Genomic DNA, 25,119 nt, shown 5'->3' with positions numbered 1-25,119 from the left:
CAATAAATGCACACACACACACACACACACACACACGGGAACATTAACTTTGATAGCCTGATGGGATTCCAGGTGATTTCATAAATATTTTCTTTTTTAAAAACTTTTATTTAACCTGGGAATAAATTATCCCAATAATCAAGTATCCTATAAAAAGGAATAGGAAGTTTATTAAAGGTACATTGCTTTATAAAGCAAGATGTTTACTTCCAAAGTAAGCTACACAAAATCCCAACTATCTCGGCCTTAAAACTATGTAGAGAAATTATTAAAATACAAGTGGGTCTTACATTCTGAGTCAGGTTTGCATTTCTAATCATCAGTGAGAAGAGTAAGCGAGGACGCAGCACTCTTCTACCAGAGCAGGACCCCGCCCTGGTTATGAGGACAGGGACACTCATGTGCTGATCATAGACCTCACTGGCTCCTCTTTGAGGACATTTAAATGGTGTTTTCAAATGTTTCAGAAAATATCAATTAGGATCAAATATAAAGCAAAATGAAAATAATAATGTATGGTGAGGTAAAATTATGGTTTTGGTTTGTAGACCAGCTGGAAAGGAAGAACAAAGCCTATTCATCACCGTCAGCACGGAGAAACATGCGGAATGTAATAGGTGTGTGCATATAAAATGTTAACTAGTCTCAAAAGCTGTTCTTACAAATTGAGCTCATATCTACCTCATCAAAGGACATCTGGTAGCCTCCAGTGCTTAGGGGCTGTGAGTTCGGCAGGGGCTGCTAGCTGCAAGGTAGGCAGTTCAGACTCACCAGCCATTGTAAAGGAGAAGGATGGGGCTGCCTGCTTCCACAGAGATATACCGACTGGGAGCCCTCTGCAGGGTTGTGATGAGTTCGAATGACTCGGTGGCAGTGCGGCTGGATTCCAGAGCGTATGCTTATCGCTGGCTCTGCGTGTGCATCCCTGTGCTGACGGCGACATCTAACGCATGCTGGTTTTGTCCGGTGCCGTCAAGGTGGTTCCGTACAAGAATGAGCACACTCACAACTGATAGATTTAAGCCCCTTGTTGAAGCCACTGTCAGTTTGTCTCACTTAGGCTCTTTCTCTTTGGAGCTGACCCTCTAGTCGACCAAGCATGGTGCCCTTTCCCAGGGACTAGTCTCTCTGGTCTATGTCCAAGGCGGGTGAAGCCAAGTCTCACCACCCTCACTCCTACAGGGCACTAGCTTGCTTCCTCCATGACAGATCCATTCGTTCTTCGGTCAGGCCATCTGACTTTCAATATTCTTCACCCAAACCATCCATTTTTCTGCATCTTCTTGATTTGATGTCCCGATCTCACATGTACGCCAGGCGATGGAAAATGCCGTGGTTTGGGTTAGCTTGGCACACCTGAGTCCTCAAAGTGACATCCTTGCTCTGCAACACTCTAAAGAAGTCTTGTGCAGCAGATGTGCCCGATGCAATGCATCATTTGATTTCTTGACTGCTGCTTCCATGAGCACTGATGGTGGATCCAAGTACAATGAAATTCTGGATAACTCTGATCTTTTCTGTTTGTCATGATGTTATTTATTGATACAGTTAAGAGGATTGTTTTCTTTACACTGAGTTGTAATTCATATGGAGGCTGTAGTCTTCGATTGTCACCAGCAAGTACTTCAAGTCCTCTTGGTTTTCAGCAAGGAAGGCGAGTTAGTCAGGTTGACCAGACACATAAAACTAAAGACACTCATATGTATGTAAGAAAGAACCTTATATCAGAGAGCAATTGTATATTGGGAAAACATCCTAGCCCAGGCCAGATCAAGTCCATAAGTCTGATATTAGCCCTTATGTCCAACATGAGTCTATGAATTTCTCTTCAGATTCACGCAGCACATGCAATGATACCGAATGCAGGAAGATCACAGGACAGTGGATGAAAAGTCTTGTGGATCCAGTGGCAGTGGAAGCATCTCAGCACTGGCAGGGGTCTCCACAGGGCTCCTCTATAGGAAGATGAAGCAGACAGAGTGTGGCCCTCCTCCAGGGAGAGAGAGGAAGTTCCCAGAATCCTCATGAGAAGGCCACGCCCACGAGGAGGCCTCACCATCCTGTGATCTGATTGACAGGCTAGCCTCCACCCTTCCACTCATGATAGCCTCAAGCTGACACGAGATTATGTAACTGCCCCAGGTGGTTTTATCACCTACATCTCTCAGGTTGCTAGTGAGCCTCCCTCCAATGGTGACTCTGGGCTCTGATGTGTGCCGGCTGGCTTTTCATAGTCTACTGAGTCATCTCGGTTCTCGCCGCAGTTTCCCAGACACTACTCCCTCAGCCTGGATGGCTCCAATCCATCTGACCTCCTGGAGGGCCTGAAGTCTCTTCTGATGTCACCTTCTCATTAAAGACTTCCTCCCTGTTTCGCCCGTTGCCCTCCCTGCCACACCATGCCTGTGTGGGCTTGCTTTCCCTCCCTTCCGCTCGGCCCTCACAGGGAGCTCTGGAGAACAGCGAGGAAGCACTTTGCTCCGAATGTACCACTGGGCAGGCCATGAACATGAGACACAATGACCTTGATACCAAGCCCTCTTCTTGTTAATGATGAGGCATTCAGTAAACTTTTCCCCATCTGTTTTTACAGGGCATCTCGGCCTATAAGCCCACTCCCGTTATTTGTGGAGTGAACCGGGAAGAAGAGGAAGCATACGGAGCTGGGTATGGGAGGAGGGTGAGGCAGGAAGGGGAAGGGTGGGAGGGAGGGGCTATGGAGGGAGAGGATGGGCTGGGGGCTGGTCAGAGAAGAACCCCAGGGGGAAGCATGAGAATTAAGCGCTACAAGCATTTCTAAATGGTGCAGGATGGTCGCTCCGGGGAGGGTTGGCGGTTACAGGAGCTGTCGAGCACCGTTGTCTGGGGATTTTTGAAAATGGGATTGATCCTCCATTGTCTGAGATGGTTTAGATGGAAGAGAAATTAATGAAATCATCACTCTACAGGTCTGTCTGCATCCATGGGGTTGTTGATTGCTGCGCGCACCTTAAATATTAACGTGTCCTGGGCAGCTATGATTTCCCAGACAGCTGTTGTACTCGCTGCAGACAAAATGAGAGGCGCAACAAACTAGTTAGCCGGGTCTCCCAACTTCTGCGGCCATGTCAGCAGGGAGGATACTTAGATGAAATTTAAAATTTTAATGGAATAAATTATCTGAAAGGAAATACATGGCATGAAATGGGCTGTGGGATTCAGATGCTGAAGATTAAACCTGGCTTTGCATTTCAGATCATCAGGCCAAGTGCAGCTGAGGGGCTTCTCCAGTCCATGTGCAGAATGTCCATGAACAACCTTGCGGTTCAGGTGGGTAAAGCTAGTTTGCAGAATTCCTCTCTCCCAAAGACTGGTGGGGCGAAGGAAGTTAGTAAAACGAAGTATTTCCCATCTGCAACAACCAAAATAAACTCTCAGAAGGTTGAATGGAAGCCATGGACGTCTCTGATGTGGTCCCCATGGGTACTCCTCAGCAGGACCAGGACCAGTGTCCAGGGCCCACTATGAATGGTGACTACCCACCCTGGTAGTCAGCCCGTTAAAAAATGGGTTTTTATTGTGTTTCCAGTGAAAGTTTACACAGCAGATTAGGTTTTCATTAGACAATTTCTATACAATTTATTCAGTGATATTAATTACATTTTTATGTTCAGTTCAAAGAAAGCAGAAAATAATACAATAAGGAACAAATTAAGACCGAGTTAAAAAGGAAAACAAATGATGTTAAATTTTAACCCAGTTACATCTGTAACAATTCACTTCCCAATGCTTTCTGTCTGAGGGCAAGTCTTTTTACATCCCTGGTTAATGGTCCAAGGGTATTCAGTGGAAGCTCATTCCACGTGGAGGCTCTGCAAATGGGCTTTGGGCGTCCACTGTCATCCATAACCTCCTGCAAGCTTGGTGCGTATCAGCTAAACTTAAGTTCACTTTCCCTCCCCAGGTCTTAGATTTTGTTATTTACGGTCCTAGGGTGACAGGAAGCACAGACTGATGAGTTTCTTCTGTGTGGGCTCAACTGTCACCTCACTTGGAAAGCTGCTTCTTTTAAGATGAATATTCAGATCCCAGATGCCATTCTTTCTGGGAACCGTCTGATTTCTCCACCATGTCTTTATCTTCAGTGATCCCTTCTTGAGGGTAAGTACTGAGCAGATAACCCTGCCTCATATACAAAACGGAGGTCAACCTACTTGCACCCACAAATTAGACACATGGTAGAGAAATGATGACTAGAAAGGTTTGAAATTCTCCTCCAGAAGCCCTGAGTCTGGAGAGGGTATCTGAGAGTTGGAGACCAATGGCGAAAAAATCTGGGCGAGGGGCATCTCATCGCCTCCACATGGTGTTGGACTCAACAGGCAGGAAGTACCCCATCCCTGAGTTCAGACACACTCAGAGCCAGGGTGGAGTAGCACAGCCCACTGAGGCCACAGCCCCGGATGTTCTGTCATCGTCCAGCAGGTGCGTCTGACCTGCAGCCCCACCCCAAGTCCACCAGGAGCCACAGCTTCTTCTTTTCATTCACTGCCCTCGTCATTCTCAAAACATTTGCTCTCCACTTAAGCCCCTGGCATCAGGTGCTCATTTTCACCCCTCCCTCATGAACCTTTGATAATTTATAAATTATTATTTTGTCATATCTTGCCCTGTCCGACGTCTCCCTTCACCCACTTTTTTGTTGTCCGTCTCCCAGAGAGGAGGTCACATGAAGATCCTTGTAATCGGTTCCCCCTTTCCAACCCACTCTTCCTCCACCCTCCCAGTATCGCCACTCCCACCACTGGTCCTGAAGGGATCATCTGCCCTGGATTCCCTGTGTTTCCAGTTTCTATCTGTACCAGTGTGCATCCTCTTGTCTAGCCAGACTTGCAAGGTAGAATTAGGATCATGATAGTGAGGGTGGGGGAGGAAGCATTTAGGAACTAGAGGACAGTTGTATTTTCCATCGTTGCTACATCACACCCTGTCTGGTTCGTCTCCTCCCCAGACCCCTCTGCAAGGTGATCTCCAGTGGCCTACAAATGAGGAACCACGGCTTTAAGGCGGCCTCCATCTACATCTTTCTTCTGCACCAGTGCTGTCCAGGGTTGTTACATGACCGGAAACCCCTCTTGGCTTAAAGGGGTGTCTGTCTACTCACATCTCAGTTTTTCAGAGCCAGTGACAACCACAGTTGTGGCGCAGTGTTGAGTCAAAGTAAGGCAGTTTGCATTTTCATTTTATATTCGAATCCAGGCTGGAGCCTAAGAGCTGTGAGAAAGTTAAACTGGGGGTTCATCTGGCGAGGCACAGCGAGGCACCCTGATTCTTCAAAGACACTTGCCAGTCTGTACCACGTGACCCAGCTCCCAAGGGCGGGGGTGCTCCTAGGCTCCAGGGTCGTAGAGAAGGTCAGTGGACACAGCCGTCCATCTGGAGAGTCCCCTCGGAAATATGCCCTGGCTACTAAAGTGCATTTACATGCAAAACGCCGTAGAGGACAAGCAGCGCATGTGCGCTCCGTCTCAGGAACCATGACGACTGAGTGAGAGAGGACAGAGGAGGAGAAGTGGGGGAGGAGGAGTTACAGGCCTGCCAGAGAATCAAATGGTGACCTTCCTCTGATTCATTGGTTGGCTCCGGCTGGTGGCCTGGTCTTGCAAGAGATAGGAAGGTTTGTACAGCACATGTGCACCTCTGGTTGAGAAGGGGTGTGTGGCAGAAGGATCCCACACCCCGTGGCACCCGGTGACACCTCGTGACAACCCAGTAGTCCTGGAGGAAGTCCTAGGACTCTTGTGGCCAGGCTGGGCCCTTGGCCACACACGCTGCCTCTGGCCTAATGCTTGCGTGGCCTTCCAAGAAACCACCGAGCCACAGCCATGGGCTCTGGGCTATCCACCCCACCCCCAGCCCCACGCAGGCTCGGTACTTACTGTCCCCCTGGCAGAGCAGGGGCCCCAGCTGGTACGCAGCCTCAGAGCCCGGCCGGCCAGTATCCGTGATCACAATCTGAGCCACAGGCAGGTGCTCCTTGTGGGACAGCAGCCCGCTGTCACTGGTCCTGGGGAGAAAACACAGCTGAGTTCCAGAGTCCCGGCTTGGACAGGAGGCCAAGGCTTAGAGGGCCCGCTCAGACGGCACCGCCTGAGATCGCCCAGAGAGCGGGCCCTCTGGGACAGCCAAGGCCACCTCCTCGGCCTGAAGAAGCAGCACTACCCTTGTGGACACCTCGGGGTGAGTGTGAGAACCACCCCGTGCCATGGCTCGGTTTTCCTGCTCAGGGTCCTCCATGGACATGCTGTAGGAAAGCGTGGTGTTCTTGCTTTGTCTCCTTATCCGGTCACTTCACTGTGGGGGTTCTCGGGATTCTTCTGGCCCCAGATGTCAGTCCCAGCCAGCACAGTGACAGCCCACAACATTGTCCCCACCCCCACCAGTCCACCCCCCAATCGCTACACTGCTTACTGCCCAATGAAAGAACCGACGTCGTCCCTGGAGAATGTGCCAGGCTGACCTGGGAGGTGGCCGGCCCTCCATCTGCAGTCCCCTGGGAGAGTTTCCGAGGTCTACACTGAGGGCTGCCTACATGCTCAAAAAATCTTCCTGTTACGAACGGCGTAGGCTTCATTTGATTTCTGATGTACAGACAAAAGAGAGTTCAGTGAGGATGTGTAACCCCTGAACCTATGGGGACGGAGTAACTAACACCGGGCTTCTTTTCGCTCAGCTGCTGCCTGTCCCATCTTGACTGGATTAATGAAAAATACCCAAACTCACTGCCCCCAGTCGACAGCTAGAACAACAAACCCGAGTCACTGCGTGAGAGACATTGTTTTTTTGTGCAATGGAATCTCCCTTATTTAGGAAAAAACAGTTGTCAAATATAAAGGAAAAGGAGGTCAGACTAAAATATGAATGCAGCTATCATCTTCTTCCCATGTCAGAAAGCACATCTCTGAGAAAGGAACGAGTGGTAGAAACTACGAAACAGGGCACGCTACTTTGGAGTCATGGAATTGCTCCCCGCATTTAGCCTAATGGTCCAGAGCCCTCCCCAATTAAGCTTCCAGTTGCTCTCGCTAACTTAGAGGGTACAATGCAGATTGCCCACACCCACAGCGCGTGCTCTGGGGACAGCACATGCCGTGGACAGGCCTGCCTACAGGAGAGGCTGGGAGAGAGGCCCGGCCTCGTTGCAGAATCGCGCCCACTCTTCCCGTGGGTGTGGTGGCTGTGGGGGTGGCCCTACTGTGGGGCAACTCAGCGAGGAACCCCGAATGTCCAAGGACCTGTCTTGCAGGCATGGCGCTCTTGCCGCGGGCCAGCCGTGCGCAGAGTCCTCAGATGACTGAGGAGCCAGCCCCAGGTTGCTGTTTTGTGAAGGCAGGTGAGGCGGGGAGCCGCTGTTTCCGGCTGGTGGAAGATGTGGCCGCCAGCAGTGGGAGAGGGACAGGCACCCCTCACCAATGTCTTGTGAGTCAGTATGGCTCCTAATTCTAGTTTGACTCGGGGGTGATGGATTTGCCAGGAAGCTAAACTCTTTAAAAGCTGCCCGGCTGACAGGTTCTTGCAAAGTTTTACTGCTTCCACCTTCCCTTGGAATCAAACTTACAGAGTCGTGTTTGCACAGGCCTTAAGAATTCAGCCCAAGAACTCTCAGATCTGTTTTGAAAGACTTATAAGATTATGGAACTCTGTATGATTTTATTAAAAAGCCTAAAATCTTCCCCAGGCTCCTTCTTGTGGATGTGTAGAGGGCTCTGCGACATGAAGTCACTAAGCCACTGTGGGAGCCGGGAGGAGGGGAGGGTAGAAGTGGTGGGCCACCTCTGACACGGGGGACGGCTTGGTGGGAGAGGGTACCTCGGGTTTCCCCTGGCATCCACGAGCCCCTCAGGACCACCTGCAGCCTGTGCAAGTCAACAGACTGATTGTAATCTCCTTATCACCATGCTGCGCACACACAAGCACATCACCTGTTAATTGTTTATCTTACTATAAACATCTCAGGCCTTCAAAATAGCTCAAACTACACAATAACGAACTCCCACGTGCCCACCTGGACTTAACAAGGGAAGAGGACAGTGTGAGGGGCAATGGAATGGAAGCAGTTACGGATGGCATGGTGCACATCAGACAAAACAATTCAGAAGCATCTACAGGCCATGAGGTTCAGGAGCATAAACCTAGTGGGTCAGTGGACACATGAGTACCTAGATAAGTCGAATCCTATTTCTCTCTCACAGCAATGCAAAATGGAAACAAAAAGCAATTTGACCAGGTTACATTATCATCAGAAACATAAAACCTCTAGGAAAAAGCAAGCGGAGGTGTGCGGATCTCCCCACTGACCTCACTCGCGTGTCAGAGCTGCAACTGGACAACTCTGTGCGTGAACATGTCGACCCCCCTACACTTCCTGAGAGGACAAAGGCTACTCCTCTTCCAATCACAATGGCAGCAGTGGACAGTGAAGGATCGTGGCTATGGAAACGGTGGTGCTGCCCACAGAACCCACCAACCCTCCATGGGAGGAAGACGAGGCTGTCTGCTCCGCTAAGAGTTCAGTCCCTGGAACCCACAGGGTCACTCTGAGTGGACATAGGCCCGTTGGCAGCGAGTTTGGGTTTTCTTGGGTTGTAGACCCGAAACTTAACTGGAGATGGAGGATCGGATGGCACACATGGCAGACTCCGAGCGATGGGAATTAGGTTCTGACAAAGCCAAACTTATAAAATGGGAAGAGGGGGCAAGGTGGGATGGGTATACAGGCAATCCATGAGAGGCAAAGAAAAATTTAAATAGCAAAAACGCAAAGAGATTGAATAAGGAGAAGGATAAATTATTTTAAAAGCATTCACTGTAAAGGTAACTCAAAAAACAAAAGGCAAACATTGCTGAGCACCAAAGCAATACCAAAAGATAAGACAAGATGAAAGAAATGCCCCCAATAAAAGTCACTGCCATCAAGTCCATGCCAACTCCCAGGGACCCTACAGGACAGGGCAGAGCTACCCCTGTGTGTGCCCAAGGTAGTCACTCTGCCTCGTCTTTCTCCCACCGAGTGGCTGCTGGTTTAGAACTGCTGACCTTGTGGTTAGCAGCCCAACGTGTACCCCAACACACCATTAAAGAGCCAGACAATGCAACAATTCTCATACCTGTGACACAAAATAAGATGCCAAAGTTGAGCCCAAACCTATGAGCTTTGCCAGCAAGTGGAAGTGAGCTGGAAAGTGAGCACCAGGAGGTCCTGCTATGACTTCAAGGAGCTGGTGCCAGTGCTGGAATCACCACGGAAAGCAAGCCCAGAGCAGGGCCGACCCAAGGTGCTGTCCAAGCTGACGCGGTGGACTCTGGAGCAACCGTGGCAAGGCTCAGCGCTGCCGAACAGCACATCCAGTGAAGCAGCAGCGTTTGGAGGGTGGGAGAAGAGCATGCACACACATATTTCAGGAGGATGTAACCCGAGAGGGAGACGGGGAGTCAGTGGGGATATCGACCATCTCAGAAACATAATCTCCAAGAGAGACTGTCTGGGGGCCGGCAATGCCATGCACTTGACTATCTGCCACAGAGTGATGGCCAGACTCAGCCAGATCATCTCGTAGGACCAGACTCAGAACCCCCAAACCCACTGCTGCTCCCTCCAGTCCATCCATAGCCTCCTGCAGGGCAGAGTAGAACTGCCCTGTTGGTTTTCAAGACCAGCTCTTTACAGAAGTAGAAAGCCCTGCCTTTCTCCCGCGGAGCAGCTGGAGGTTTCAAAGTGTTGGCCTTGTGGTTGGCAGGCTAATGTGCAACCCACTGCACCACCAGGCTCCTTCCCCAGGACAGACTCGCCCATCTGCTCTGCAAGGCCCGGGGCAGCTGTGCTGTGCACACGGGGGCCGCCAGGGGCCGGATAGACACAGTGGCCACTGGCAGCAGCAGGTACACCTCAAATCCAAACAAAGACAGGCTCCGCTCAAGCCCATCTGGAAGGCTCATAAAACCTGGGCCATGTGGCATACAACCAAAACTAACAATGAGAAATACTGTAAATAACACACTCACACCAAGATACAATACAAGAAAAACACATGATCAACATCGCAAGAAAAAACAAACCCTGTAAATTTAAGAACTCTTGATAAAGAAATCTGAAGTCAGAGGGATGTAGACACTGGAATGCTGACTCACCGACCCCCCAGTCGCTGTTTCAGACTCATTGTTCTGTAAACAGCATGTCCAGGATATTGACTGCATCTCAAGTGGCGATCGGAGGAAAATCCAACCCCTTAAATACACGCATCGATAAAAATGAAGGAATGGCACTAAAGAGGCTAAATCTCACCCCAAAGACTGATATCAGAGCAGCAAAACAAAGAGGGGGAAATAATAGGCGAAAACAACGAGCACAATAGCAAAAACAGTAATTTAACTAGCACATCAAAGTACTTTATGTTTAAAAGACACATGATTTAGATAAATAGAAGGAAAAAGCCTCAACGATTCAATCGAGACAAGGGAAGAAAGCACACGCTCAAGTTAGACAGTGAGGAGATGACATTTCGTGGTGAGGCATGCTCGGGAAACAAAGCAGAAAGCGCTCTGGGCACACTGCACACAGAGACGGCTGCACAGAGCCCGACAAACACGCAAAGACCCCAAGTCTTGGTGCTGTGCCCAAGGAAGGCACCCAGGCCCTGGAGGCGATGGAGCCTGCCCCTCTCCCCATCAAGCAGGAGTGAGAGAGATAGCCTGACCTCCATAAAGACACACAAAGAAGCCCCACTTCTGAACGCCGAGGGCAAGCCTGCTAAGCAAACTGTGAACCATACATCTGCCACCACGGAGCAGATGCTGCAGACAGACCAAGCAGACCCCTACCAGGATACCCGCTCACACAACAGGTTGGCATAGCAGACCAGGTTAAGAGAAGTAAGAAGAAAACCCTTTGATTAGTTTCCATAAGTGCTCAAAAGGAACTTCTGGGGACACCCACTCCTAGCAAAGTCCTCAGGAAGGAAAGAACGGGGGTGCTCTTAATCATGACCACGCAGGTGTATGCGCTTCTCATATGACATAGCCTATACCTGTGTCTAAGTCTCTGATACGTTTTTCTACCCATGCACAATCTTAGTCCCACAGCCAGCACCTCTGAGTCGGGGCCATGAGATCACCCAGCAAGCATACCCGCAATTACCACCGAGAGAGCCCGAGCTCTGGCCAGCACTGCTGGACGAGAGGAGTGACCACCTGGATCTGCAGTGCACACCCGGGGAACTGCATTAAACCACCAGCAAACTCAGGGCAGCTGTGCTAGACCGGTTTAACTAAGAGGAAAAAGTTCAGAGATACTCATATATGTGTAAGAGAGAGCTTAATATCATAGAGCAATTGCATATTGAGAAAACATCCCAGCCCAGTCCAAGACCATAAGTCCGATGTTAGCCCATATGTCAGATACTAGTCTATATATCCCTCTTCAGACGCTGAATGCAGGAGGATCACAGACTAGTGGGTGGAAAGTCTTGTGGATTCAGTGGTGGTAGAAGCATCTCAGCACGGGCAAGGGTCTCCACGTGACTCCCCCAGCTCTCTGAATGTGAGGCTGCTCAGTGGGAAGACCAAGGCAGAGAGAGAGAGAGAGTGTGTGGCCCATCTCCAGGGAGAAAGAGAGGAAGTCCCCCCAATCCTCATGAGTAGGTCACACCCACCAGAAGGCATCATCAGGCTGTGACTTGACTGACAGACTAGACTCCACCTCTTCACTCTTAATACCCTCAAGTTGACAGGAAATTGTGTACCTGCTCAGTGGCCGTGGGCAGAGTGGACCTGCTCCACAGGGGTACTGGGGTGTCATTTAACTAGAGCAGCTGGTAGGCCAGACTCACCTTCGGTTCAATCATGGCCTCACCCGGGCTCCCAGGAAGTAAGTAACAAAACACACACCGTCATGTACCTTCCTATCCAGGAGCACCCACCAGTGTGCAGACACCCAGCATAGGAGACGCGCACAAAGAACTGCAAACATAAGAGATCAAATGGCACAAACAGGAGCCCGGGGTCTAACGTATGTCCAAAGTCTTCCTTCTCCAAGTGGCTGCTGCACCACTTCTTTGTCGCTGACCACCCTCCCCAAACCTTGTCCCCTCATGCCCACTCCTCCCTGTGGAGGCTTGGCAATTCTCTGCAATGTCTCACCGACCTGGGTACACCTTGGTACCAAGGTCAAAAGGCTACAACTTGTAAACAAAGTCTCCCTTCTTCAGTGTCCCTCGGGACCTCTCTCAATGCCTCTCACCCCTGAGGACGGGCTCCCCTCCACCCTGTCAATGGTAAACTCTGCCTCTGGGTTCTTCCCAGCCTCTGGCTGCCTTCAGGCTACATTCCCAACCTATGTCACAGCTCTCGTAGGGTGCCCTTATCTCCCCTTCTCTCTCAGCATCGTCTGTCCTGCTGCTTCTCTTCTGCCTCTAAGCCTCTGAGGGCTAGCTGCTTACACAGACTCCTTGTAAGTTTCAAGGTGTGGCACTCCCAACAGGACCATGAACTGACCAATCTCTTGATTTGCCACAGACACTTGATTTGCATAGTAGACCACAGACACTTGATTTGCATAGTAGACCACAGACACTTGACACAGACACTTGATTCGCATAGTAGGGACTGCTCACCTCATTTGCATGGTCTGTTGACCATGTCTTGCATACCAATCATAGGAGAGGCTGCAGCCAGGAGCCAGGACCCATGCAAATGTGGATTACTGTTTCCCCAGGAAACGTAATCCATCTGGACGAAGATCACAAACCCTCTGGTGTAGAAATCGCATGAAGGTGACTCACTCCCTAGTGCGGTTTTTCCAAAGACCCACAGCCAGCAGCAAACTCCTATCGTGGTGTCAAGCCCAACTCCCAGTGACCTTACGTCGGGCTGGGAGACTGTGCATCTTGACCGGAGCCGACAGCCTCAGTTTGGTCCCATGGAGCCACTGGGGCGTTTGAACCACTGACCCTGACAGTACCACCAGGCAAAAAGGCAAAAGGCCACACCAAGGAACTCATGCCACCAGGAAAGTCCCTTCGCAACAGCGGGGGAGATGGCACCATTCAGGGTTAAACACAGCAGAAAGGGCCAGAGATGCGTGTGAGGACGCCCACAACATTCCTGAGCAGCCGGCTAGCAGATCTCAGTGTCTGCTCCTCTTGGATAAGGCAGCTCCGGGCGACAGATGTCGTGCGTGCTGCCAAGTGCAGAAACGTAGTGCCATCTCAACAGAGAGCCCAACAAGCTTAATGCAGAAAGTGGTTGTGAACAAGCATGGAACCCCAAGCTGCCACAACACGCGGTGTTATTTTTTCAAGGATCACTATCATAAACTATTACCATCGTAAAGTATCACCATCATAAAATGCAAAGGAGTACTCCGATTAGGCAATAAAAGAAATGGGGCAATTAGATTCAGTATATGATGAAAAATTTTCCTTTGCCACAAAAAACGTTATTAGGACAACTGGAGAAATTATAATATGGATGCTGGGGTAGAAAACAGCTTTGCATAAATGCTAATTTCCTGATATTGTTCATCGTGCTGTGATGCTATAAAATGCCACCCTCCGTTTAGGGGACGCATACAGATGCCTTTTGGGTAAAGGGTATTGTGTTTGAAAGTGACTTTGCAAAGCCTCAGGGGAAATATGGAGTACCGAAATGGCGAGGGGAGGGACAACTCAACAGACACAATATCTGTCTATAATCTCTCTGAACGCCTGCAGCTGGAGGACAAGGCCAATGTCAAATGCAAGTTGCCTTTGGAGTCCTGGGTGCAGGCAAGGTTCCCCTGTCTGAGCATGCTGTCCAGAAAGCTCCGTACAGTGGGTTTCACGGGTGAAGCCATGTTGGGCTCACTTTCTGTGTGTGGGTCCTCCTCGGAAAAGGCCCCTCTTTCCCTCCACACTTGTATCAGCGCCATGTCTCAGACTGGTCTCCGGTCCTTTGGTTGTCTGTCTTAGACCCCGGGGTCATTTTCTGGCTTCCTTGTTCAATTCACAGAATTGCCATCACCGACCACCATTACACAGGCCCACACTACTGATTTCAGAGCACTGTGGGGGCGCCTGCACCCCTCCACCCTTGAGCGAGAGCTTTCAGGGTGGCCCGATATCTGCCACTGCTCTCCAAGGGAACAGTCCTCTTCCCTCACTTGTCCCTTGGGGGGAGCGTGGACAGATGGCAGCCAGGAGTGTGGACAGGTTAGGAGCTTCCACTTGGCTTTTCCCTTTCCAAGTGTTACTTCCCAGCCCTCGTCTCCAAGGGTAAGTCAACAGTATCACCACAAAGTCACTGAAGCCTTAATTACACAAAACCTCCCAATGGGAAGCTCTGAGTCTGGGCGCAGCCTCCTCGTGGGCCTGTGCCCACCTTAACCCTTTATTGCCCTCCCTGGAGCGGTCCGTGGCCACCCACAGGGACTTACATCATGCTCCATCAGTGCTGTTGGGGTCTCAAGGGCCAAGATCAGGGTGAAGGGTGGATGGGGTGTCCCAGTGAGACCCTGTAGGGCAGGCAGCCTGGCTACAAAGGAGGAGCAGACCATGAGGTGACGGAAAACAATCCCTGGGCACAACTGTCCTGGCCTTTCTCCCACCAGAGCCGTTTTCTGTTCCCTAAGAACTTATCCACAGTGAGCCCATGACCAACCTGTGCCCTCAGAAGCTCTGTCAAGTTTGGAATTTAAAACGCAGTGGCCACAACCTCCAGCGCTGACCACTCCACTTATGTTTGGCTGGCCTGGCCGATCCACTCAGAAGGGACGTGTGGGCCGAACCTTTCTCTGGAAGGCACCCTAGGGAGCCCAGGGCAGATGAAGCAGAGAGAGTTTGCAGCTGTTCACTGAGCCGAGAGAGCTGTTCAAACCTTTGGTCTGGATAGACGTGCGCGTGTGTGAGTGGGAGCCAAGTGGGCAGAGGTCTGGATAGACGTATGGGTGTGAGTGGGAGCCGAGTGGGCAGAGGACTGGATAGATGTATGGGTGTGAGTGGGAGCCGAGTGGGCAGAGGTCTGGATAGACGTGTGGGTGTGTGAGTGGGAGCCGAGTGGGCAGAGGTCTGGATAGACGTGTGGGTGTGAGTGGGAGCCGAGTGGGCAGAGGTCTGGATAGACATGTGGGTGTGAGTAGGAGCCGAGTGGGCAGAGGTCTGGATAGACGTGCGCGTGTGTGAGTGGGAGCCGAGTGGGCAGAGGTCTGGATAGATGTGCGCGTGTGTGAGTGGGAGCCGAGTGGGCAGAGGTCTGGATAGACGTGCGCGTGTGTGAGTGGGAGCAGAGTGGGCAGAGGTCTGGATAGACGTGCGCGTGTGTGAGTGGGAGCCGACTGGGCAGAGGTCTGGATAGACGTGCGCGTGTGTGAGTGGGAGCCGAGTGGGCAGAGGTCTGGATAGACGTGTGGGTGTGTGAGTGGGCAGAGGTCTGGATAGACGTGTGGGTGTGAGTGGGAGCCGAGGGGGCAGAGGTCTGGATAGATGTGTGGGTGTGAGTGGGAGCCGAGTTGGCAGAGGTCTGGATAGACGTGTGGGTGTGTGAGTGGGAGCCGAGTGGGCAGAGGTCTGGATAGACGTGCGCGTGTGTGAGTGGGAGCCGAGTGGGCAGAGGTGTGGATAGACGTGCGGGTGTGTGAGTGGGAGCCGAGTGGGCAGAGGTCTGGATAGACGTGCGCGTGTGTGAGTGGGAGCCGAGTGGGCAGAGGTCTGGATAGACGTGTGGGTGTGTGAGTGGACAGGGGTCTGGATAGATGTGTGGGTGTGAGTGGGAGCCGAGTGGGCGGAGGTCTGGATAGACGTGTGGGTGTGAGTGGGAGCCGAGTGGGCAGAGGTCTGGATAGACGTGCGCGTGTGTGAGTGGGAGCCGAGTGGGCAGAGGTCTGGATAGACGTGCGGGTGTGTGAGTGGGAGCCGAGTGGGCAGAGGTCTGGATAGACGTGCGCGTGTGTGAGTGGGAGCCGAGTGGGCAGAGGTCTGGATAGACGTGTGGGTGTGTGAGTGGACAGGGGTCTGGATAGATGTGTGGGTGTGAGTGGGAGCCGAGTGGGCGGAGGTCTGGATAGACGTGTGGGTGTGAGTGGGAGCCGAGTTGGCAGAGGTCTGGATAGACGTGCGCGTGTGTGAGTGGGAGCCGAGTGGGCAGAGGTCTGGATAGACGTGCGCGTGTGTGAGTGGGAGCCGAGTGGGCCGAGGTCTGGATAGACGTGTGGGTGTGAGTGGGAACCGAGTGGGCAGAGGTCTGGATAGACGTGTGGGTGTGAGTGGGAGCCGAGTGGGCAGAGGTCTGGATAGACATGTGGGTGTGAGTAGGAGCCGAGTGGGCAGAGGTCTGGATAGACGTGCGCGTGTGTGAGTGGGAGCCGAGTGGGCAGAGGTCTGGATAGATGTGCGCGTGTGTGAGTGGGAGCCGAGTGGGCAGAGGTCTGGATAGACGTGCGCGTGTGTGAGTGGGAGCAGAGTGGGCAGAGGTCTGGATAGACGTGCGCGTGTGTGAGTGGGAGCCGACTGGGCAGAGGTCTGGATAGACGTGCGCGTGTGTGAGTGGGAGCCGAGTGGGCAGAGGTCTGGATAGACGTGTGGGTGTGTGAGTGGGCAGAGGTCTGGATAGACGTGTGGGTGTGTGAGTGGGCAGAGGTCTGGATAGACGTGTGGGTGTGAGTGGGAGCCGAGGGGGCAGAGGTCTGGATAGATGTGTGGGTGTGAGTGGGAGCCGAGTTGGCAGAGGTCTGGATAGACGTGTGGGTGTGTGAGTGGGAGCCGAGTGGGCAGAGGTCTGGATAGACGTGCGCGTGTGTGAGTGGGAGCCGAGTGGGCAGAGGTGTGGATAGACGTGCGGGTGTGTGAGTGGGAGCCGAGTGGGCAGAGGTCTGGATAGACGTGCGCGTGTGTGAGTGGGAGCCGAGTGGGCAGAGGTCTGGATAGACGTGTGGGTGTGTGAGTGGACAGGGGTCTGGATAGATGTGTGGGTGTGAGTGGGAGCCGAGTGGGCGGAGGTCTGGATAGACGTGTGGGTGTGAGTGGGAGCCGAGTGGGCAGAGGTCTGGATAGACGTGCGCGTGTGTGAGTGGGAGCCGAGTGGGCAGAGGTCTGGATAGACGTGCGGGTGTGTGAGTGGGAGCCGAGTGGGCAGAGGTCTGGATAGACGTGCGCGTGTGTGAGTGGGAGCCGAGTGGGCAGAGGTCTGGATAGACGTGTGGGTGTGTGAGTGGACAGGGGTCTGGATAGATGTGTGGGTGTGAGTGGGAGCCGAGTGGGCGGAGGTCTGGATAGACGTGTGGGTGTGAGTGGGAGCCGAGTTGGCAGAGGTCTGGATAGACGTGCGCGTGTGTGAGTGGGAGCCGAGTGGGCAGAGGTCTGGATAGACGTGCGCGTGTGTGAGTGGGAGCCGAGTGGGCCGAGGTCTGGATAGACGTGTGGGTGTGAGTGGGAACCGAGTGGGCAGAGGTCTGGATAGACGTGCGCGTGTGTGAGTGGGAGCCGAGTGGGCAGAGGTCTGGATAGACGTGTGGGCGTGAGTGGGAGCCGAGTTGGCAGAGGTCTGGATAGACGTGCGCGTGTGTGAGTGGGAGCCGAGTGGGCAGAGGTCTGGATAGACGTGCGCGTGTGTGAGTGGGAGCCGAGTGGGCCGAGGTCTGGATAGACGTGTGGGTGTGAGTGGGAACCGAGTGGGCAGAGGTCTGGATAGACGTGCGCGTGTGTGAGTGGGAGCCGAGTGGGCAGAGGTCTGGATAGACGTGTGGGTGTGTGAGTGGACAGGGGTCTGGATAGATGTGTGGGTGTGAGTGGGAGCCGAGTGGGCGGAGGTCTGGATAGACGTGTGGGTGTGAGTGGGAGCCGAGTTGGCAGAGGTCTGGATAGACGTGCGCGTGTGTGAGTGGGAGCCGAGTGGGCAGAGGTCTGGATAGACGTGCGCGTGTGTGAGTGGGAGCCGAGTGGGCCGAGGTCTGGATAGACGTGTGGGTGTGAGTGGGAACCGAGTGGGCAGAGGTCTGGATAGACGTGCGCGTGTGTGAGTGGGAGCCGAGTGGGCAGAGGTCTGGATAGACGTGTGGGTGTGTGAGTGGGTGCCGACTGGGCAGAGGTCTGGATAGACGTGTGGGTGTGTGAGTGGGAGCCGAGCGGGCAGAGGTCTGGATAGACGTGTGGGTGTGAGTGGGAGCCGAGTGGGCAGAGGTCTGGATAGACGTGTGCGTGTGTGAGTGGGAGCCGAGTGGGCAGAGGTCTGGATAAACGTGCGCGTGTGTGAGTGGGAGCCGAGTGGGCAGAGGTCTGGATAGACGTGCGGGTGTGTGAGTGGGTGCCGACTGGGCAGAGGTCTGGATAGACGTGTGGGTGTGTGAGTGGGAGCCGAGTGGGCAGAGGTCTGGATAGACATGCGCGTGTGTGAGTGGGAGCCGAGTGGGCAGAGGTCTGGATAGATGTGCGCGTGTGTGAGTGGGAGCCGAGTGGGCAGAGGTCTGGATAGACGTGTGGGTGTGTGAGTGGGAGCCGAGTGGGCAGAGGTCTGGATAGATGTGCGCGTGTGTGAGTGGGAGCCGAGTGGGCAGAGGTCTGGATAGACGTGTGGGTGTGTGAGTGGGAGCCGAGTGGGCAGAGGTCTGGATAGACGTGCGCGTGTGTGAGTGGGAGCCGAGTGGGCAGAGGTCTGGATAGACGTGTGGGTGTGAGGAGAGCGGGAGCCAAGTGGGAGGCAGGCTTCCTTTCTTCCCTTATCTGTATTCAGATCACACACTCCTGATCTAGAGTGCTTGGCAAAAGGTCACAATGGGACTCATTCTCGTTGGCCCCAGGGCCAGGGTACATTTCCCATATACTGACACCAGGGTCATCATCCTCATCCGACAGCCCACCCCTGGAGTAGGGCCAGTGTCCTTTCCCAGGGAGGGCTCTCTGGGAATGAGCACAGGCCTCAGGGCCAGGTCCACGTGTGCGCTGGCCGATACTGAATGCACTCTTCCTCCGGTCTTGCCTGGGCATCAGGTTCTGGGTCTGAGACTGGGTCGAGGTCAGGATTTTCCATCGTGGTTCCCACATCCCCACGACTTGTTCCCAGAAGTCAGGTTTGTTGCCATTTCTCTCTCGGTTATCAACCTGGAGCTGAGGGGCCTGGGAGACCACGCTGACTTGCTGCCTGCTGGACACACCTGGCTTCCTGTGAGGATGTGTACCAGGGGTCAGCTCATCGTTGTTGATGCTATGTCTTTCTGCACTACAGTACTACTCTGCTCTGTGAGTCTGGATAGACCAGAGAAGCAAATTCATAGACACTCATGTGTGTATAGGAAAGAGTGTTAAATAAAGAGTAATTATATATTAAGAAAACATCCCAGCCCAGGCCAGATCAAGTCTATAAGTCTGATATTAGCCCATATGTCCAATACTAGTCTAGAAATTCTTCTTCAGACTCACGCAGCCATGTAATGATGCTGAATGCAGGAAGATCGAAGGCCAGTGGGTTTAAAGTCTTGTGGATCCAGTGACGGTGGAAGCACCTCTGGCTGGTGTGGATCTCCACATGGCTCTTCCAGCTCCAGGGCCCTGGCTATCATCAGCTTCGCTCCATGTGGCCTGTCAAGAGGATTGTCTCACAGGGAGAGAGTGGGTCTTGCGTTATTTATCTCCATAGTGCCTCCAAATGCGGTCATCCAGCTGCAACCTGATTGACAGGCTAAACTCCACCCCTTTACTCTTAATATTCTCAAATTGGCACCAGATTATGTAATTACCACACCTGCCCATCAACCTTGCCCCCCGCTCCCCAGTATCTTCCACATTGCCTTATGAAGCAAGGGTCCTGTGGCCACTAGGGACATGGCAGGAGGTGGGTCCTTAGAACGTGATGGACTCCACACATGGTCATCTCTGAGTCTGCTGTCCCTCCCCCAGTTTGCTGCCCAGGCAGGCCCGCCAGAGGTCAGCAACTGGATTCTCAGGGGCCAGACAGCAAAACTGGTAGGAGTCTGTACCCAAGGCCTCCTCCACAGCAACGCCGAAGGTTCAGACACAGGGCAAGTTCTCAGTCAGCAAAACCGGAGGCTGTTTGGCTGGGCGGGGTGATGCTGGACCAGAGGACGAGTAGGAGGAGATGGACATGTACATCATGTGAGCAGGCGTCTCTAAAAGACTAGCACATTCCATGTGGATTTTCCTCCAAGGGAGTCTCCAGGCCCGTCTTCCCGTTGCCCCACGACCATTCCAGTGGGGTTCAGGGGACAAAGGGAACACCACCCTGTAGAGACGGTGACCTCGTTCTGCATGACCCGACTCGAGCACAGCACATGTCTGCGGTCAGAGCAGACTGAGAGGGTCTCTGTGAGTGGTTTGGGACCTGGTGGAATACTGGGTTACGAGTTGGCCCGGGAACCACAGGCCCAACCTCGGGAGAAGATGAGGCGGTAGGGGTGACCATCTGGGAAACTCACAGGGCAACCCTCCTCCTTCCTGTAGGGGAATTGACTTCACGGTGGCGGAGGGGTGGGGGGGGTTTGGCTTGTGCTGCTGGCACCCCTGCCCCGGCTGAATTCCAGCCCCCAGAAGCACCAAGGCAGTGTGAAAATGCATCTCAAGACATTCGAGCCAGATGGGAAGTTTTAGACCGGATGATACATTCTTATCCACACATCAGAGATATAAAAACATTGTTGAAAAAAATCAATATGCATTCCATGCTTAGTCTCAAGTGCAATTAATACATTCTCAGTTTTCACTGATTTTCTCATCAGCACCAGGCAGTTCTCTTGTAGAGCAAATGCAGAGGGCCTGGTTACATCCTTGGCACTCTGCACTCCCAGGTGTGGCAGCCCTGGGGCACGGCTTTTCACTTCTGAACCAGCAGCAGCAGCAGCAGCAGCAGCAGCAGCAGCAGCAGCAGCAGCAGCAGCAGCAGCAGCAGCAAGGAGCTGCTAACAGTTCCGAGGCCCGCCCTGGGGGAGGTTGGATCACAGGGCTCCTCAGAGCCCTTAACACCCTAATAGTGCTCCCTGGAGCCCTCAGATCCCTTGACACTCTAGTCTCCCTGGGCCTCCATACTGTATCTGTCCCACCAAGGAACACTTCACAGGATCCTCTTTGGAAATCATTGTAGAAGAGATGTCCTTTTAGCAAGCAAGCTCCAAACTGGATGTAAGCAGGCTGAATGAAAGCTTTTTTAACCCGATGGGACTATTGTCATATTGAACAGGAACAATCTGCACGTTTACAACGGATTAATCCGGGTGCACTTATAACATGTCACAGGTGGATGATGGGTGGGGGGTTTTCACCACAAGGATCTGGCACTAGATGACAGGGACAATTATACAAGAGAAATATGTGCCGGTGGCTGTGGTGATTGGGTGACGGGTCCATGGGGCTCACTAATGCTATTGTCACCATTTGCTTGTACCTTTGACACAGTCCACAGCAAAGTGCCGAGAATAAGAAAAAGACCCTCCAAAAAGAAAGGAAAAAAGAGAGAGATGAAGGGAAGGAGAGTGGAGGGAGGAGGAAAAGAAAGAAGGAGGGAGGGAAACCAGAGAACAAGTCCTTGATGAAAGCATTCAGGATTCAGATGAACAGTGTCATACCCTGTCACCAAGTGTGCCAGACACACTGACAGGCATCTCCTTCCTCACCTAGCCTGAGCAGACACACGATCATGCTCACAAGACCGCGCCCTGCCGAGAAAAACCATGGGAAATTCACCATTCATCCTGGTCAGCATTGCAGTTGCATAAGTGCCGTGGGTCCAGGCAGTTCCCTGCTTGTCCACAAGCGCACGTCTGCACATCAGGCCGGGAGCCGCCCCAGTAGGTATGGGTCTCATTGGTTCTTCCCACCCACCAGCTCAGTGGAGCACCACCTGAAAGACACATGAGAAATGTGAAGGCCACCACCCCGATGAAGCCACCTCTTTCTCCCAGCTGTTCCAGGGGCACCCAGAGAGAAGAGACACCCAGTCTGCATAGGAAACCGTCCACCCCAACATCACAGGCTCTGCCAGAGTCCCATGTCCTGAAATCACCTAGGCTCAGCTGTTGAGTGTGTGGGGAGAGGGCTGGGGGAGGGCGGGGAGGTAGGGGTGGGAGCTGCAGAGGGCACATCCCAGGAGCATGCCCTGCCTCGGGCATTGGAACTGGCCTCTGGAGACCAGTCTGGTCCTGTGGACACATGGCCAGATGGCATAGGGCCTGAAGCTCTGACTCCCTCAGCCCTCACAGTGAGTGGGGGTGGGCAGGGCGCTCATTGAAGCTCATGCAGAATGCGGGATCTGCTTCCACATGGGGGTCCAGGAGAGTGGGTGGGCAGCAGCCCTGGCTGTTGGTTCCTGGACCTGGTGAGGTGGGCTCTGCGCTGAGCAGGCAGGAGTCCTGCAGCAGCAGCGTCCACACCTGGGAGGCTGCAGCTGGAATGAGCCACCCTGAGGCTTCCTGGGAGGACACAGAGGCAGCGGGGGGAGGAGGCAGAGTGGAGGGCTGTGGGACCCAGTGGGGCAGGGGTGGTGGTGGAGAGAGAACACACCTTCTGAAACAGGACTGGGGGTGGGGCACGGGGAAGGCTCCCCTCAGCCAGGCCTCTGCTTGGCCTCTCCTCAAGCAACTAGCCCGCAGAGGGGGACAATCCACTCTTGGGGACACCCTTACATATTCCCATGGAAGTCCCCACCCACTGGGGCCCCTGCACACCTGGCCCGTCCCAGAGTCGGGACCTCCTGCAGTGGTAGGCTAGCTCCTGCTGGCAGTGAGCAGCACGGGACACGGTGGCCAGCAGCTGCCCCTCACTGGCTGCGTACTGGAAGGCTGCGATGTGGGGCCGCCCCAGGCCGGCACTCTGGAACCGCATGAGTGCCGAGCTGTTGGGCTGTAGGACAGTCCACGGGGCGTCTGGGGGGAGGACAAGAGGGAGAGACCACTTCAGTTCTGCCCCCACCCCCACCCCCGGTGGAATCTACGTGGCTACATGGGGGAGTGGCGGGGGGAGCTGCAGATGTGAACTGCTCAGTCTCTAAGGTGACCCTTTCACAACTCTCAAAACTGGGGAGTTACGAAAATCAGGGCAGTTAGTCTCCCCAAACTTTGATAGAAATGAAGAGCTGGTGACCTGGATGTGTGACCTGGCACGGGGTAGGAGACACAGGGACAGCCCATCAGTTTGAGCCAAACCTGTTGGTCCCCTCACAGGAAAGGCCAGGTCCTGGCACCAAGTCCTTAGACCAAGGGCTCAGCAGTGTCAGCTTGTTCCTGTGTATACCCCCAGGCTGCGGCCCTAGACTTGGCTAAAAGGCCCGCGCCTCACCATCCCCAAGCATGGGATAGACGGCGGCAGGTAAAGAGCAGGATCGACCCTGGGGGCCGAGTCCTGATTAGGGGACACAGAAACACGCATGGACATGGACATATTTGTCTGCTGGTGCACACGTGACCGTGCACTCATACATGCCTGTAGACATGAGTGCTCGCGGCGCTGGCCCACACCCATGTTTTCCTTTGTTCTGTTCTAATGGGGAAAGCAGCCGCGCAACGTCTCTTGGTGCAGTGTCTCTCAGTTTTAGTCGGATTTCATGGGAAGAGCATCGTTGCTAAACATTCCACAGAGCACATGCAGGCAAGTAATTATGGAAAAATGATGGATTTTCATGTTGTAACTTCTGAAAGGAACGTTGAGAGAAGTACACATTCACTAACAACACCCCGCTGAGCAGGTCCTTCAGTCGCTGGGTTCTACCAGGTTGTAGGGAGCCCAGAGGGCTGCCCCCTAGTGCAGGTGTCCCTTTCAATTGCAGAGCTACATCTACTCCCATAGGAGTGGCGCTCTCAGAAATCCTCAGGGGCAGTTCTACCCTGCCCCACTGGGCCACTATGTGTCGGGATTGACTCAATGGCCATGAAATGCCCAGGAATTATGTTATTGCCACCTAAATTCCAAGGACAGATGTGACACACTAAACTGAAGACCAACTAGTTGTGGTATAACATCAAGGGCATCATGCAGGCAGAAGGAAAAGACACTGAAGAGGCAGGAAGATCTATGGTCATACCACCCAGAACATGCCCTGTCTACATGGTCTGAAGGTTAAGCAGGGGTGAAGCTGGTTAATGGTGGATGGTAAAAACCAGCAGAAACAAGAACCAAAGTGGATGTCAGAGGAGACTGAGACTCGCTGTTGAGCATTGAGATAGTTAAGGTTTACTGTGCCAACATGGACTTATGGGCTTGGACTGGACTGGGTCGGGATGCTTTCTGAATATACACTTACCCTAGATATAAAACTCTATCTTATACATATATGCATTTCCGTGGACTTGTTTCTCTAGTTTACCCAGACTAACACAAGCATACTGTAGTCAAATTAAGGGAAAGGCTCAAGATCTAAAAGAGACGAATGGAAGAATGCAAAGTATGGCTTGACAAGACCAAGGAAAGCATTGTAATGGCATCTGCAAGGACCTGGAGTTAGACGCCGAAGGATGACCACTCAGCACTGCGCCAGCTGAAGGAACTGAAGAACATTCACGCCTTGAGTCGCAATATTCAAGGATTCTGTGAGCAAGACATCGAAGAATGATGGGACACCAAAGGAAGCTGGAAGAGCACACAGTCATTCTACCAAAAGGAACTGGTCGACAGTTTTCAGGAAGTATCATCAAGAACCAATGGTACTGAAGGAGGAAGTCCAAGCTGTGCTGACAGCAGTAGCCAGAAACAAGGCTCCAGGAATGGATGGAACGCCCACTGCAACGTTTCAACAAGCTGATGAAGCACTGGAGCACTCACTCGTCTATGTCAGGAAATTTGGAAGGGAGTTAGCTGGCCAACTGACTGGGAGAGATCCATGTTTGTGCCCCTTCCAAAGAAAGGTGACCCGGAATGCTCAAATTATAGAACAATACCACTAATATTACGTGCAAGTGTAATCTTATCAAAGATTATATATTTTTAATGTTGATAGCAGCACATCCCCAGAAACTGCCAGAAATTCAAGCTGGACTCAGAAGAAGACTTGGAATGAGCGATATCATTGTTGATGTCGGATGGATCATGGCTGGAAGCAGGGAATAGCAGAAAGAGGCTTACTTACGTTTAATTGACTATTCCAAAGTGCTTGGCTGTGTGGATCGGCAGCATTGTGAAG

At 52.8% G+C, this 25,119-nt stretch overlaps 1 protein-coding gene across 1 annotated transcript in view; it reads right to left on the bottom strand.

Annotated features, from left to right (window-relative positions):
• The window catches only part of LOC142424768 (contactin-associated protein-like 4), a 129,015-nt gene that overhangs the window by 27,240 nt on the left and 76,656 nt on the right, over window positions 1-25,119 (bottom strand). Inside the window, exons 12-14 of the mRNA XM_075530106.1 lie at window positions 22,673-22,870; window positions 21,693-21,849; window positions 5,919-6,046 (exon numbers count right to left, since the gene is read on the bottom strand). Coding sequence (XP_075386221.1) covers window positions 5,919-6,046; window positions 21,693-21,849; window positions 22,673-22,870 — 483 coding nt within the window. The remainder of the gene's footprint in view (window positions 1-5,918; window positions 6,047-21,692; window positions 21,850-22,672; window positions 22,871-25,119) is intronic.

This window comes from Tenrec ecaudatus, chromosome 13 (genome assembly GCF_050624435.1).
Source record: "Tenrec ecaudatus isolate mTenEca1 chromosome 13, mTenEca1.hap1, whole genome shotgun sequence".
NCBI lineage: Eukaryota > Metazoa > Chordata > Mammalia > Afrosoricida > Tenrecidae > Tenrec > Tenrec ecaudatus.
This window is presented reverse-complemented; position numbering and strand designations above follow the sequence as displayed.